Raw genomic sequence first — 17,658 nt, forward strand, 5'->3', positions numbered from 1 at the left:
AATGTATACTGCCGTTGGAGGGGGTGCATAAGTGTTTCACACAAACTTTTGTTGGATTATAGTGCAAGTAAACAAGCGGCGAAAGTCTAAACCTCGGATAGGATATGTTTGTTCATGATTAAGAGAACAAATCCCTCAAGATTTATTTATCATTCAATTATTTAAAATATTAAATAAGACTAATAAGAATAATACAACACCTTATAAATCAATAAAACCACACATTTCACCGTTTTCATAGGTATACAGCATTGCACTTTTAATACTTAGCATGCTGGCGACAACTGAGTGTACCAATGCAACCAGTACAAGCCAAGATTAACGACTCTGACCTGCATTATTTTGAAAAATTTCCTAAAGCGGATGAATGAGTTTGTCCAGATTAAATGATGGACAGGTTTATTTAAGATATCATTAAAACGAAATATAACCAGATATATATACCTCACATCGGAGAATGGTTTCAAATACCACAGCTGAAGCATTAACTTTATTATAACAATTTGTTTCCTATGATTCATTTTTCTTTCTACAAATGAAGGCTCACTGCTGAATCATTTGAATCCTTTTAAGTTGTTTTCCTCCGGATGAATTAATTTAGAATATATGGTATAGCTAAGCATCGTTAACATAACCTTTAGTTTTTTAATGTCTTTAGTGAACATATGATGCTACCGCCCTTCCGATTAAAAGTCCCTGAGAATAATATTGAATACTGTTCATTTGCATGTCTAAGAAGTAATACCCAGAAGTCCCTTAAGCGTGCCATTATAGCCACGCCTTTGATATGCAGGTCATTGAATTTACTACTTCCCGTTGATTAAGCAATTTCTTTCAGAAGCTCTTCATCTCCCTGTACGACAGTAAAATGTTCAGTAGAACCTATTCTGCTTTCATGAGACTTCTCAAAGACAAAATATCGAGACATGTTTTTTATACTCTTTAATATACAGGAAGAGCAATCATTCTTAAAAAAACAACTAGAAAACGCCATTCCATGCGGGCATCTAGACGGCATATTCTGTGGGTAATTGCTTTTTTTGTTGTTAGAGCTTTCTTACTTACATTGCTTTCAAGAAAAACCTCATAACTAATGATAGGGCTAATCTACAACAAAATCAGACAAGTGTGAATCGTTTTGCACCAGACAATGGCGTTTGGTTTTCGAATAATATTTTCTATATACAGAAAAAAAACATATCACCTATCCAGAGACATCAATGTCATGCGGGCCTCTCGAGGCCAATATTTTTTCATCTATGTTTATGCTCTTATTTTAGACTTTCTTTATGATCCTTTGCTTTTTAAAAGTTTATATATCGTCCCATGGGAATATCAGTTATTAATGCCAAAGGCATTACGACAAACCATTTCGAGCGCGTCAGCACTGTTTATATATAAAAAAGACAAGTTATGTCAAACTCATGGCACACTTATTGGTTAGATTCTGAACGCCATTGACTTATGTGTACCCGTCCTGTACCTGTATAAAACGAACAAAAATACGAACGGCATATCGGTGTGGTCGCACTTCCCCTTAAATTCAATTTGCACAACTGCGCAGATCTAAACAGACATTGGTAAAGTAAGCATTTTATGCGACGCTACGCAATGTATGCTGTGCAGTGCTGACCATTTCTTTGCAGACACTTTGCGCGTGCGTAAAATCTCGCTTGTTTACATTTGGTTGACTTGCGAAACAATATGTCACATAACAATTACTTTCTTTGCGAGGTTCCCTTTAAAGGCCTAAATTTAGCTTATGTGGTTTGAAAATACACCTTATGGATAATCATTGAAAATACACCTTTTGGATGATCATTAAAATTCACCTCAGGGATTATTATTTACGTATACGTTGGGGATTATCATTAAAAAACACATTTGGGATTATCACTAAAAATACACCTTGGAAATTGTCATTAAAACGCATTGGATATTATCATTTAAATGTCAGTATTAAATGAACTAAATAAAATATCAGTAATACTATATATTAATCACACTGTTTATTATTAATAAAAACAACATTTTAAAGAACTTCATCATTAAATCAATCCTGAAAAAAAATACATGTTTTTATTTAACTAGAAAGAAATACAATACATATATTTACAGAAAAATAATCCAAGAACATGCATATTTAAAGTACTCCATGCATAATCTCACATAATATATTTCATAAAAATTAGTATTCAAAAACAAAGTAAAGAACTTGTTCGAAAGGTAAGTTTCCTTTTTTATAAAAAATAACAAAACGACATAATCACTATTAATAATAAAGCATTTAAGGGATATAAATGCGTCTCTTATGTAAGACTTCTCTTCTAGGGTGTTTGAACAGATCAATTGATAGAGGTATTCAAGAGTAAACGGGTTGTAATCAAGTATCTGTTTTTTTTAAAGATAGATATTGTAATGCCAATTTGTTATATATAATGACAATGTATGATGTTCAATAAATTTCAACACATGTTCCGTCGGTCATTGTTCAATGCTATTCATATATTTATATTTCTATATCTCTTGTTACAATTAATTGTAGATTTATTTTCAATTGACAAAGTGCATAACGCAATAAAATAGCCTATGTCCCCCACGTGACTGTTAACATGTCATTAGCAGATCTTGTGTAGAGTCTCTTTTACTGAAAACTTTAGTGAACTAGCATTGTACAGTTTGACATCTGAAACTTTAAAGAAATTAAATTTAAAAAACAACAACATACAAGGGTGTTTTGAGTGGTCCCTCGGGTCCTTGTACCTTTCCAGCCCAGAGAAATAATTCAAACTTGGTCCCTTAGGCCTCGTCACAACTATTTCGCAAGAATGAACTCATATTCGGCATTTCTCCTTTACATAATTTCAAATCAATTGTTAATAAACAAATGTCAAAAAGATAATACAAAATAAGTTCATAATTGAGTAAAAAATACACAAGAAACTAAAAAAAATAAACTTGAGTATATTATATATTTACAAATAAAACTGATATAATAAAAATACACGGCAATCATTAAACAATATGAAATGAATCGTTATTCTGAACTCCATTTATTCTCAATCTATGGCATGTATGGATGCTGTCAATATCTCAAATATCGAAAATTTGACGGCATTTGCGAGGGTACAAACAGTATGCATGTCAAAAACAAATAGCAATTAATGATGGAATGAAGGTATCATGTACGAAGTTATAAAGGATAATGTATGAGTGTATGTTAAATACTTAATTTATTGAACAATTTAAATAGGAGTTTAATATCGGAGTATAATATTCAATAAATATAGTTATGGACCTACACAATTAGTATAATGCTATTCATCACATATCCAAACTAAGAATTATTTACAGTAAAATACACTTTTTCATTGACGAGCTTTTATTGTAAAGCTATTATTTAGTGCGTCTTAACGACGCTATGTTTGTATAGAGTCTCTTTTACTGAAAACTTTAGTGAACTAGCATTGTACAGTTTGACATCAAAAACTTTAAGGAAATTAAATCTAAAAAACAACAACATACAAGGGTGTTTTGAGTGGTCCCTCGGGTCCTTGTACCTTTCCAGTCCAGAGAAATAATTCAAACATGGTCCCTCAGGGCCTCGTGTCAACTATTTCGCAAGAATGAACTCATATTCGGCCTTTCTCCTTTACATAATTTCAAATCAAATGTTAATAAACAAATGTCAAAAAGATAATACAAAATAAATTCATAATTGAGTAAAAAATAAATAAGAAACAAAAAAATAAACTTGAGTATATTATATCTTTACAAATATAACTGATATATTTAAAAAATAAAAATACACGGCAATCATTAAACAATATGAAATGAATCGTTATTCTGAACTCCATTTATTCTCAATCTATGGCATGTATGGATGCTGTCAATATCTCAAATATCGAAAATGTGACGGCACTATACATGTCAAAATTAAATAGCAATTAATAATGGAATGAAGAGACCATGATTGTACGAAGTTATAGAGGATAATGTATGAGTGTATGCTAAAGAACAATTTAAATATGATTTTAATATCGGAGTATAATATTCAATAAATATAGTTATGGACCTACACAATTATTATAATGCTATTCATCACATATCCAAACTAAGAATTATTTACAGTAAAATACACTTTTTCATTGACGAGCTTTTATTGTAAAGCTATTAATTAGTGCGTCTTAACGACGCTATGTTTGTATAAAGCAAATGACGTCATTTTCAAACAAATGTACGTCCGCACAATACCAATTTTACAGAGTCGCAAAAGCGGCACGGTAAGTGATTTAAAACACTGTCTAAGTTCTTGTCCGAACAAACATTCTGCATAAAAAGCTACATGGAAATAACTCAATGGATATTGAAAGAACTAATCTTTCAATATTTTATAGAATAAGTTCTCCTCAAGGAATACTGAAAGCTACCATTCTGACAGTATCTTTAAGAATAGTTAAAATAAGTTGTTTAGAATGAGCACCTTCTCAATAAGTATTTTTTAGATATCAATATAAACAACATTAATACATTTTTTTGAATATCGTTACAAAAATGTATTTGAATAACAATATTGATTATAATAATAAGTTCTAAATGATTTAGTATGAACATTTGTATGATAAAAATTGATTTTTTTTCTAGAACAAATGAATATCTGCTATCTAGTATATAGGATTATGTACCTCACACTTAACATTTAAAAATTATTTCATTGTAATTGAAAGTACTGTCGACAATTTTAAGTGACATTATGTTCAGTTTTTCATAGACAAGATGAGCTGAATACCGTCTTTATTTCAAAAGATCGACTGTTATAATAGTGATTGCCAAACAATTTAATGTTAAGGATAAAATATAAATTTGACTAAAGTATAAACAGACTGTCCTCTTTTAATGGATTGAACGTTACGGGTAAATTTCAATTGATATTACAAAAATTTCCTTGGGTCACGTGAGTTATTTTCCGTTCATGCAAATTACAAAATAACAATAAGAAGAATTAGTGCAAAAAGTAAACTTATTTTGACTTTTACTTCTTTACCCACTATATACCATTGGATGGGCATAATTTCACTTTAGATATGGTATAACAAACCTTTAATTAAGGACCGATTTACTTACAAGGGACTCCAGTGAGGCTTTTTAACTTTTCGAGAATAATACTCCGTTATTTCGATGGAGGTCGAGACCAATATTGTTTTTTTTTTTTTTTGCAAAATGTAAAAAAAACCGCTCATTCCGTTTTTTCTAGAGTAAGTATTATAATCATTGAAACCGTCTCAATTTTTGCAATTGATTCCTAAGTATATTTCTTAATTATCAATGCACAACTTTCTATTACCCAAGCTCATGTATGTAAGAAATTCAAATCTTAAATTTTTAGGTTTTTAATATCACTAGAGTCCCTTTAAGATTTCAATCTAAATAATTATCAACATTATTATTAAGATTGGTGGTAATTGAAAACAAATCATAAGATGTTGCAATAAGTCAAAGAATATTGAAAGCTATCTCACTGGTGATTACTCAAGGATTATTAAAAGTCATCATTCTGGCAGTATTTCAAAGAATATTTAAAGATATGATTCTGACAACTACTGGAAACGTATTAAAAGTTGTCATTCTGACATTATTCCAAGAAAATTCAGAGAGTATCTCGCTTGCTGTTACTCAAAGAATAACAAAGATAATTATCCTGGTGATAATTAAAAAAACATGAAAAGTTATCATTTAGGCTATAACTAAAAGTACATGAAAAGTCATCATGATTGCCCACTGCGCAACTTTTTAAGATGAACAACCTCTCTTTAAATGTTGCAATTGTAATGTCAAATTCTTTTTCTTTTCATTAAAAGAACACGAACTTTGAAAGGAAACTAACAAAAGGCAATAACTCATAATTCATTAAAAATAGAACTATAGTTATTAAGCAAAGCAACTAACCTGATTAACGTTTATCTTTCAAAGTTACAAGTTGATATTTAAAAAACTTTTCGGTAAGTACTCTAGATTTTAGATTAAATGGTGGACGGACGGACAAACACTCATATTGTGGTCGTCAGCTTTGTTTTCTTTATATGGTCCTTTTTCACATAAACCAGTCAGAACTAAAGCTATCACTAAAAGCTGATTCAGACCCCCGCTTGCCACCTTTACTTTTTCAAAAAGTAAGAAGTCTGAAGGAAAAATTTAATTAGACCTTATTTTTTTGATGTTTCAGATATTTACCAATAAATGTAATAATAAATAGCCTTAGGAGAATAATCATATAATAACCATTTCAAAAGGAAGAGAGTGAGATAGAAAAGTTAGATAATAATGTAGCAAATAAATTGCAAAATTTGAATTAAAGTTATAAATAATCATGCAATATTTGTGTAAAAATATAACAATCCCTTATCATTGTTACTAACAGTGGCCTGGACCTTATACCTAGGGGGATCCAACAACAATTAAAAGTCAGGTCTCTTCATACGCTTACTATATGCTAAGTTTTATTACACTATTTCATTTCTTACAATAGTACAACTGGTTTTCAATTTTATTTGTTTATTTTGTTTTTCGTTTTGATCCTAAAATGATTTTAATAGAAATTATTAAAAATAATTATAAAAGTACTCCACTTATGTTCTTTTAACATGACGGTGATGGAATGAGATTTATGTTACATAACATAGTTACCTTAATTTTTTAAATGTCCGAGTTGATTAACGTAAGAAATTTTAATTTATGTTCCTATTCTTTGAACGTCAGTCAAGTTCCTTTGAATAGAATTATGATTAAGCCGTTTGGATATCAATTTGGCTCCCAGTTTAACATAGAATAAGCCTAATCAGATTAAAATTCCGAGAAAAGGGGGACGATCTTGTAAGAGAAGGAAAGGGTGACATCATTCGCGCCCATTTTTATAGTTTTTGTTGCCAATTCACCACATACAGCACTACAAAGAGAATGTATACTACAAGGAACGAGATGACAAAGCCAAGATCGCAAAGAAATATCTTTGTATGAAGCTTGCAGAAAGGATTACCGCATTTCGATTTTCTTTCCTGAAATTATAAAAAAAAACACAAAAAAGCCATGTAATAACAAGACTTAAATGACATGATGCATAATGGTATTCGATTGAGTCCGTTCATGGATGTAAGAGGCAAATGCAAGCTATCGGTTCCACCTCTCTTACACGGACATAAGAAAAACTTAACATAAAAAGGTTTATCATATAGTGATTAGAAACATAATTATATAGTTGTGTTTATACAATGCAAAACAATAGGAATATTCAATATGACAATTTATTAAGCTTTTCCATTATTTAGCGGCATACAGTATGATGTCCTAATATATGTGTCTTATGGTCGCGAAAAAAATGCTATTTGTTTTGTTTTTTGTCTCTACTTTCGATAAATGCTATTTGTTTTGTTTTTTGTCTCTACTTTCGATATTTTTTAACGAAAAAGATTGATGGAATTAAACAAAAAATAACATTTAGGGAGGATAACATAGTATCAGAGATAGCTTACAAGAGGCATGAAGCTTATTGTATGATGTAAAATCTTTTTCAAGTATAAGTGTTTGAACAATAAATGAAACAAAAATCGTGTTGATATTAACGACCTTCCATGATCGTCATAAATTTTACAATTCATAATACTATGTTCATATTAAGTTATCACGATTACCTAAACCAGAGCTGGAGCCCTTGCGAGTTGGTTAGGTAAAACGTACGAAATCTGTTCTTGGATATGCTTGTTCAAACTAAGCCTGCAATTTTATCGAGTTAGCAGAATTTATGAAATGATATATTTGGTTGTATTATCAAATTAGCACTCAGTTGTAGTCAACATTAATCACATGAGTCGGCTTATGTTCTGATATGAAATTATTCAGCAGGAAAGGAAAATCCACAATTCATGTTAAGATACTTTTAATTTTTCTAGGAGTTTAAAACTCCTACCTAGAATATAACATAGGGTAGCATTATATCATAGGGAAATAAATTATATTGCTAAAATTGTTACTGCGCAAGCGGTTTTTGTAAATATCCTTATTCTGAAGCCAGAGATGATTTTGAGCGAAAAAACGAATCTCTAAAATCTGATTCATTGTTGAGCAGTAAAACTAGTTCCAAAAATTGAACTCACTAAAGATGTCATTCTCTTCATATATGATTCTGTATTATATACATTTAGTTATATTTAATATATAAAAAGGAATAAGTACGGGTTAACTTTGTTCAATCCAAGTAAAACTCATATTTAAACTTATGCATGCATAATGCTTTGCAAATTGCAAAAACATTACACACAGGATGCTTCCGTACTTACATGTAGCCGCCTTATAAGGAGACACAATCAAGTAATAAGGCAATTACATTATTACGAAGATTTTCGAAATATTTTATTCAAATGACGTGAAAGAATCTTATTTTGATTATGTTTCTTAAACCTCTCGAGGGAGTTTCGTAAAAACTCATATATGTACTTAACATCGTTTAAAAGTAACAATGTTCCTACAGAAATTCAAAATCATTTTTAAGCATAATTTTGTGTCCTATCTCGATTTATAATAATTTTTTAAATTGCAATGTGAATATCTCATTTTAGCATTAAAGACATAATGTGGTCTTTGTTTCTTATCAAGTATACTTGCATTATAAACATATATTGATTCAGGCAGGTTACTTTATGTTATTCCGGACATCTTTGATCTAGTCCAAACACAATTGATTATCAATTGCCTCATTAGCTTAATAGAAACAATCGATGTATAATCTGACTTAGTCATTTGGTTTTAAAAGCAATCTTTTCATATTATTAATAGATGGCATTCCTGAAACTGATTATTGTCATACGTTGACCCGCCTCTGTGGTATTTCTTCGGATTTCAACATACATATTGATGCACATTAATATTTGGAACGAGAAACATGACGTTGACAGTTCAAGACAACAACATATTTTCAGCTGAGCTTAATATCAGCACAAATCTGCACATTTGGAGAAAAAGGACAACAAACGTGGAGTTTGAGTTAAGTGACACGATACCGTCTGTAAAGAGTTAGTGAATGACGTTTAAAAAGAAACGACAACAGACACAATAAACAAGAATGTCCTAGAGAGCGTATTTCAAGGAGATGATAAAGTACGTGATGTGTTAGATCACATCGGAATATTCTTTAAATTTCTGTTAGCAAAAATGGCGTCAAAATGCGTTAAATATTTACATTTTGTGACATTTTGTGGAGATACGTAAAACATTTAAATTTTGTGGCATTTTGTGGAGATAAAGTGGGTGTGAAAGAGGTTTTCACCGATAAATGCCATGGTAAATGAATGAGTAATTGTACCAAAACCAGACAGCATTTTATTCACTGTTCTTTGTTGTATTGCTTTTACTCCAGAACCCCTCTGCAATTCTTTATTAATGTTTTTAAAATGATTACAAACGACCAATCAACACAGACATTGGGCATCGCTATAAAATATATAAACAAAAAACAATAAAAATTAAATTCATATAAAAAAATTTTTTTTGACGAGAAAATTTATAAAAATTTACAAGGGGTTCTTCTGAAACAATTCAGTCTCAAATATTTAAAAATCCCCCCCATATGATGCCCGTAAGTTGCAATAAAAAAGGGGGAAAGTGCACCTGTTTAAATAGGGAAACTTTTCACAGTTTTAATCCCATGTGTAAAAAAGGCCCAAAAATCATCAGTCAAAGCTTGGGAAATGCCTACACCACAAAATACAGTGGGTTTAAGTATTCTACATACACTTGGATTCCTTAGCATCTAAAGGGGGTTTCAAGGTGTTTTTTGGTTACTGATCTTTACACTTAACCAACAGATAAAAATCTAGAAAACGTTTCATCCTCCGGGAGCACGAATTACAACTTATCAATTACATGAAAATTGTGGACTCAGTTAAATTGAGTCTTTATATGAATAATGAAAAAGTGCAACGCCCCTCACGTCCCCTAACACATGTACTTGCACAAAGACTCCCCACCCCGTAGAAAAAAAATGTCTTTTTTTGGGTTCCCCTCCGTTTTTAGCGATTGCTTTTTCATGTAAATATGGGTAAACCCAAAAAAAAAATCTATGAGAAAAAACATGTTAAAAGGGAATTAATAAAGTAGATATTAAGAAACGGAGAATTGACAGAAAAAAGAAACTGAAAAGTCCCTTTAGTACTGACGTTATTCTCGAGCGCTCCCAAATATATGACAAATAGTACACAAGCACCTACCAAAATAAACACAATCAAGACATATTTCAAATTCCTCCAATTATGACATTTAGAACCGACAATAATCTACATGACATTCTTGTTCATTAAACAACTACAAAGAATAACTTCAACAGCCAAATTCCCGCGGAAGATGCAAATATAAAAGTGTGCGATTCGTCTTATTGTCATTGAATCAGACACATGTATTGGTGTGACCGGGGCCTCGTACAAGGTGTGTAATAGAGTTACATGTAAATCGAAGAGTGGGGTATATGCAGATTACTGTAAGCGTTGTTGCGAAGGTTATATATATGTTGGTCATTGTGTTGGTGAAACAGGAGATACGTTATACCAAAGATATTTTCTGAACTTATCAAGAATACCAAGAAAAACGATCCGGTAGTGAGGCATTTTAACACAAACGGGCACATAGGCAGTTATTTCTTAATAGGCTCGAAAACTTTATATTGGACTGATCAATACCGAAAGACAATCGAAAATCTGTGAAAAAAATAAGTTAAGAACATATCGACCTTACGGAATTAACTCAAAAGAATAAAGCAGATTACAGACAACGCCACGACAGGAGCCGCTCAATTACATTACGTCACATCCCTTTTCTTATATCTATATGTTTAATAAATAACGCTGATGAAGGCCATATGGCCGAAAGGTACGGTGAATTCATTTTTGTTGTTTCTCAAAACGACAAAATTGATATATGTTGCAGGCTCAGGTTCAAAGAGAATGTTACATCGAGATGACGCATGCAATTATGACGCAATCATTTTCTCCTTTTTTGACTTACTCATAACACTTACATTTATGAAAGCATATTGAAATACAATTCCAAATATCAACATACCATAAAATATTCTGTGAAATATTTTTTCCTCAATTCGTCTTCCCCTACAGCGTAAAAAGTACGGTTAACCGTCCAAGGAAAATGAGTATTTTTATTTATTGGACTCTCCAGAGGACGATTTTGATCATAAGAACTATCCCTCGTCTCAATTCCTGAATCACTTGTTTTAACGGGATCACTTATTTGGCCTGGAACCCAAGTTTTCACATTAGTCCAAATGACATCTTCTTCTTTTTTTTCTCTTTTTTTTTCGTCAAGGTCACTCCCTATAGACTTTTCAATCAAATGTTTGAACTGAAAAAGTACCGAGTAAATTTTTATTTGAAATGAGATCGGAAAAAAGGACTAATCTGTGTTATTTGAACAATATTTATAATATTAACAAAATGGTATGGTTACTAAGAAAAATAAACTTATTTATTACCTTTATTAAAAGAATGGTTTATTCATTCAAACTGTAGTTTTAAATTTAGTTCATAACATATAATATTAATGTGTTTATCAAAAATGCAAATAGTTATAAGATAGCCTATCAATCTTGCTCACAGTAAGTATAATGTACTGCTGAAAAGATAATCTATCTTCTTTGTAAGTATAAGTTTGTATGTATGCATCGGGTATATTTCGAATACATGGATTATTTAAGAGTTCAACAATATGACTCATCAAGTGCTGTGTATACTCAAGAATAATGAGAGAGAATAAGAAAAACTCTACTTACCTTTTTTCTTTCACCTGGGTGCTAAATTTTTGGTAAACAAAAATATTGAAAATATATTAACAATGTAAAGCTTTACATGTGCTGATTAGTCGGAAATAACAAAACAATGCATGTCGAAAAGTGTTCATTGTAATTAGAAAATCATCAAACTGGAAATGAATGTTTTTATTAAAGGTAACATTTGACTTATGTACAAAATGTTGATTTTCCGGACTTTGTTTGTGTTAATATTTTGTATGTTATAGTTTAGAAAACTTATTTATGAACTACAGTCTGGTTGTATAAATTCCTATTCTACTGGAACATGACATATCCAGCTTATGGATAATATTAGAAATAATAATAATATATATATTCAGCTTATACACCGGCTTGATAATGCTAAACCTACAAATAACTTTTGATACAGTTGACCATGATACCATATGTGGAAACTTGCAATTAATTGGTATATTAATCACCTTTTTGTTTATTCTAACCTTAGAGGTAGAAAACATAGTGTAAGAACAATTGTGGGGTTCCGAAGTGTAATTAAAATAGATCAAGAATGAAAACTTATCATATATGCTGATTATATTCGCACACAAAAGTGTTTTTTTTTCTTAATTACTACTCGGACATGTATTAGTTTTGTCTATATTGGCTTGTAAAAAATTTTGTCATAACACCAGGGAAAGACTGAATGTCTTATGTTTTGTTTGGTTTTACTTCATCAAAGTTTAAACAAGTTTAAGATTTTAAAACTGTTTCTTATCGAGATATAAATTAGTCCACACAATATGTTAAATATGTAGGCCTCAATGTAAATTATTTGTAAGGCAATACTAATATTGACGATATCTTGCAAGGTAAACTAACATCTAAAATTGATGTATAGACAAGCAAAGTTTACAAATAACAAGACAAAAAATGGTTAATATTCAGGATTTAAACAGTGCCAAAATGATTATTCTTGTTCTTCTTTGTACCAAAGTTTAAACAAATATTTAAACAAAAATCTTTAAATTTGTCAAAATGAAAAATAAAGATATATATGTAACATGGCATGGGACCCAGAGAAAGTGTCAATAATGTTAGTATTACTGGTGTAGGACAGAAACCTTTGTACATGTAAAATGTATACTTATAAACTCGTGCAAATTAATACAATTTTAAAGTTCCAAAATGTTGGAAAGGTAATACAAAATTCTCTTTGAGTGCCTTAAGACAAAAGAGAATTGACATTTAAAATTTTGCATGAAATTCCACTTAATTAACTCGCAGTTAAATGCATTAGTTTCACTATAACGTACAGATTATTATTTTTCTTATTTGTTTCATGTTGTTTTATCTTCCGAAACCAAAAAAAGTTAAGGTATTGATATTCTTCAAGGATCAACATAGTTAATGATATCACTGACCTTGATATGGTGACGTATGGCCGTATATGAAATAATCACTCCAACAAAGATTAGATTAGCAAACATCCAATTGTCGAGACATATCAAAGCTGCAGCCGGTTGGATCTTATTATATATTCCAGCCCAGTGCATAATAATTGTCATCAAAGCAGCCCCGCAAAGTGCAATCCTTGGTGTAAAATTATCACCGAAAGAAAGGGACAAGGCCCCTATCAAAACTAGCACAACTGGAGTACCTATAACTTGATTGTCTGCTGTAGAATTTCTGGTGATGTTTAATGTCGTAATCAAAGTAGAAAAATTACCACCTGAAATTTAAGTAAGTCTTATTCAAATCTTGAATGTTCTTTATATTCACATGCAATTACTGGTACTTTATAGAAAAATCAACGGCAATTTCGATTCTACCTTTGTTATCTTATGTTAACTTAGTATGTAGTTTAAAAACTAAGTATAACAATCAGAATTATCTTTTAAAGGAAAAATATTTAAAGAACAAATATATTCAATTTGGTACATTTCAGAGCAATCATGCAATAATCAATACAAGAAAATAAAGTAAAGGATATTTATAAATAAGTATATTTGCTTTGTCAATCATTTAGATTAGTTCATTTGATAGTTGTAAAGAAAAGTGAAAATATGTTAATGTAATGAATGGCTTTAGAATGAGCACTCTTTAAAACTACCGTACCTGAATCTATCACATAAGACACGACTGTATCATATTTCGTAAGAGAGACGCTTTTCATGCTATTTACTGGTACTATTACAGGGTTAACCGATAACCAAGAAAGTTGAACATCCTCATGAGTAAATGCATCTAAAGTTTAAGAACAATACAATCAGTATATTTCTGTAAAAAAGCAGGCAAATTTAACTATGTGTTTCGATTTATATCTTAAAAGTATTAAAGTATATACAAAGGCAGTCCTAATGAGATAAATTCATGGTGTAGGAGAAACCTTGGATAGTCCGGCCTTGGTCAGCACGTTGATAGTTTAAGCATTCAATAAAAGATTCAGAATGCGTTTGTACAATATTTCGTCACTTGTGACGTAACTATTTTCGTATGAAGCAAAGTGGCGGCTTTCTGTTTTTTTGACGAATTTGAAGACAAACATTTAATAATTTGACTGAAGAGTAAATATTTTACATTAAGGTAGACCACCCCTAATGTGCACTATAAAACTGACATAATAGGTTTGTCTTATGCCTTAAAGGCCACCTGTATGTTTAATTTAACATTAATTTAAACATAATTTACCGTGTGGCTTATGAGTTATGGACATTTTTTTTAATTAAACATTTGCTATAAGAAGGGCTCTTTTTTCGATATGAAGAAACTCTAGATAATCTATAATATCATCATTATGAAAAATGTTGTCATATTGTTCATTGTTAAGAAACAGTTGATAACATTCAGGTAACAAATTACACGAGCAAAATTATTGTTTTTTCTAAACAAAATGTTGTTATTATGTATAAAATGTTATCCTGCCTTACACAGTTTAAGCATTTATGTGACCATTTCCCTATGTAAACAGCCAAATTCAAAATATCCCTTAAATTTACCACAAGGAGGGGATGTTTTCAAAATTTGTCCATGTTTTCAAAGTATATTCGTTGACGTTGCGTAATAAAATTCTTTTTTACTGTGTTGTTTTTATTTCATTAAACTTTGAAAATATCTGGTATCATATTTGCTATTAAATTTGGCATTTTTAGCAAAAAAATACCTACAATAAGTATAGAATTAAAATCAAACACTTTTTTCTTTCCATAAGGGATCTGAGAGATACATAAATAATGGTTGAAAAAAAAAGAAAGAAAAAAATATTGCCCCTTCTGGTGTTTGAATCAACGCCCCTCAGTTTCATTGCAATTGACAGTGATTCTAGCCTATTTGATTACCCTTCAAAGTGAAGGTAACGCACTAGGGTCGATCTACCCTTAAGTAAAGATTTTACTTGTTGTGAGATGTTTTATAATTTCGGTAACATTTTTTATATAAAAAAGATCCAAAGGCGATCAAAAAGCAAACTGAAAGCTCGGAAAGTGAATGTAAATGATTTTGTCTGGTATATCTCGAGAACTGGACCAGCAGCAGGCCGAATGAGAAGTGAATTGATTGCACTGTTAGTGCATGAAGATTGCGCAGATACTAATAGCATGTTGCTTTATAAATGTCATAATGTCACTCTGATATAGACTAGAATTAATCTGAGTATAAAATGATGTCTAGGAAATTTATGTTATTGACGTTCGTTAGTGTAAACGCATAAATGCACTTCAGTGCATTAGACCTAAATTGCTTAAATTTAATTTCAGATTGATTCACACACGCACATAAACACATACATACACGCGTGTAGCATATTGACAAACGCACTTATCATAAACAATATATTAGTCATACATCTGCTGTAAATTAAACTTGCATTCGTTGTTTATAATTGTCTCAGTATTTATCAGTACAGGTAGACAAAATTTAATAAGTGACAAAGCAACAGTTTCTTAAATTGGAACTTGCCCCAGGGTTTAGCTTAATTTGTCCCATCCTGCGGTATGTATTGCCACTTTGTCCTTATCATTTTGAAAAGCATTTACTTTTACTGTAAAGGTAAATGCCAATTTCAATTCAGCGTAAATAAACGGCCTAAAGATTCTTTACTTATGTATCATTTACTTTAACAAGTCATTTATAAATTTTATTTTCATAAAAGAGGCCACACTTGACCAGGTTTCTCCTAGCAGCAATCTTCCTGATAATCTTCAAAACGAAAATTATAGTTTTGCACATATGTTAATAATTTAACTTAATACTTTAACTATGTCACGTCACGTCTGGTTTATGATCATGTTCGATGGACGCTTCAATTGACGTCAATGACGTCAGAACATGCGAGGGAAACAGTCGAAACTATTGACCGGTCAACAGTTCGCTAACGTTGACGTTTTAGAATTTCAGAAAACAGTAAAAAATACCAAATTACATTTATTTAAAGTATCAGGTAATAATACTCAACGGTGTTAAAATTTTGACACAAATCATATTAGCAACGTTCACCACAGACAAAGTGAAATGGGCTTAAAAAAGTGAACGCCGTCATTTTGTCAGTGTTTTTCATGAGTCTTCAAACAGTGTGTACTGTCATTACAGTGAAGAACAAATGTAAAGGTTCAGATTTATATTTAATTTATCAGGGCTGGGAATTAAAACGGCGTCGTACCCTACAAAATGTAGAACAAACGCTGCCATCTTCGAACTAAATTGGTATGTTTTCGTTTATAACTCTTTTTGTTAGATTGTTGTGCAAGCTTCATACACCGAATGAAGCAGAAAATAGTGTAGCGTGTTAATACATATTTCAGATTTTCAGTCATTTCAAACAAAAAAGAGTTATAATCATAAACATACATTTTTCGTTCCAAAATGGCGACGTTTGTTTACATTTTGTAGGATACGACGCAGTTTTGATTCCCAGCCCAGTTTCTTGTAGATTGAATTTACTCATATCAATAATTATTGTAATTTAATATTAATTAAAACACATACATGTATGTCAAAAGACAATGCTATATTGAATTGAAAGGGATATATTGGTATGAGCAAAGTTAATCTTCTAAAGCTGTTTTGTTAAAATATATCAAATCATACAACACATAGCCAGTTGTAGATAAAACCGTTATCCGACACAAAATGTGCATCTATAAAATCTTATTGTGATAAAGTGAAACTTAAAAATGTTAGTGTGACCTTGATCTTTGAGGGAGGGACGTGATTTTTAGACGCGACACATCGTTTCTATGTGGATGACATTTATGCCAAGTTATTCTAAAATCCTTCGATGCATGACGGTAAAAGCCCGAACACGATTGTGTGTACCTATTAATTCTAATTGTGATAATGTGAAACTTCAAAATGATAGTGTGACCTTGACCCTTGAAGTAGTGACGAGGGTCTTGAACGCGACACATCGTCTTGATGTGGTAGACTTTTGTGCCAATTTATTTCAAAATCCCTCAATGTATGACAAAGTTACATTCCGGATACGAATGAAGTGGGGACGCACAGACAGACGGAATGACAAACGGACTGACAGACAGACAGACAAACGGTGCGATTTTAATATGCCTCCCTTTTTGGGCATAAAACACGTTTAATTTAATCTACTAACCCACATTAAGTTTGATAATGAAACGTGATAAACATAAAATTTATCAATATAATGAGGTAAATGTACATTGATGAGTACGATAGTGCTTCAATTGGATTGCCTCTCGTCCAAAATAGGGTTGGCAGTTGAATTCCCGTCTAACTGAATATATTTTGTACACAACAATATATTATGACATCTTTATTTTACATCACTAAATTTTTACTTCGTATATAATTCGGATTTGATATGACATTGAGTCTAGATGGATTTC

General features: G+C 31.1%; 1 protein-coding gene across 1 annotated transcript; it reads right to left on the reverse strand.

Moving 5' to 3' along the window:
* Positions 1-820: 820 nt before the first annotated feature.
* Positions 821-14,136, reverse strand: LOC132756044 (uncharacterized). The gene is made up of 5 exons (XM_060747017.1): positions 13,919-14,136; positions 13,225-13,532; positions 11,825-11,845; positions 11,104-11,397; positions 821-940 (listed from the first exon to the last, which is right to left on the reverse strand). The coding sequence occupies exons 1-5, from the start codon at positions 13,974-13,976 to the stop codon at positions 821-823; spliced, it is 801 nt and encodes a 266-aa protein (XP_060603000.1). The 5' UTR covers positions 13,977-14,136.
* Positions 14,137-17,658: the final 3,522 nt, after the last annotated feature.

Source organism: Ruditapes philippinarum, unplaced genomic scaffold (genome assembly GCF_026571515.1).
Source record: "Ruditapes philippinarum isolate M1 unplaced genomic scaffold, ASM2657151v2 ctg745_1_1_1_1, whole genome shotgun sequence".
Taxonomy (NCBI): Eukaryota; Metazoa; Mollusca; class Bivalvia; order Venerida; family Veneridae; genus Ruditapes; species Ruditapes philippinarum.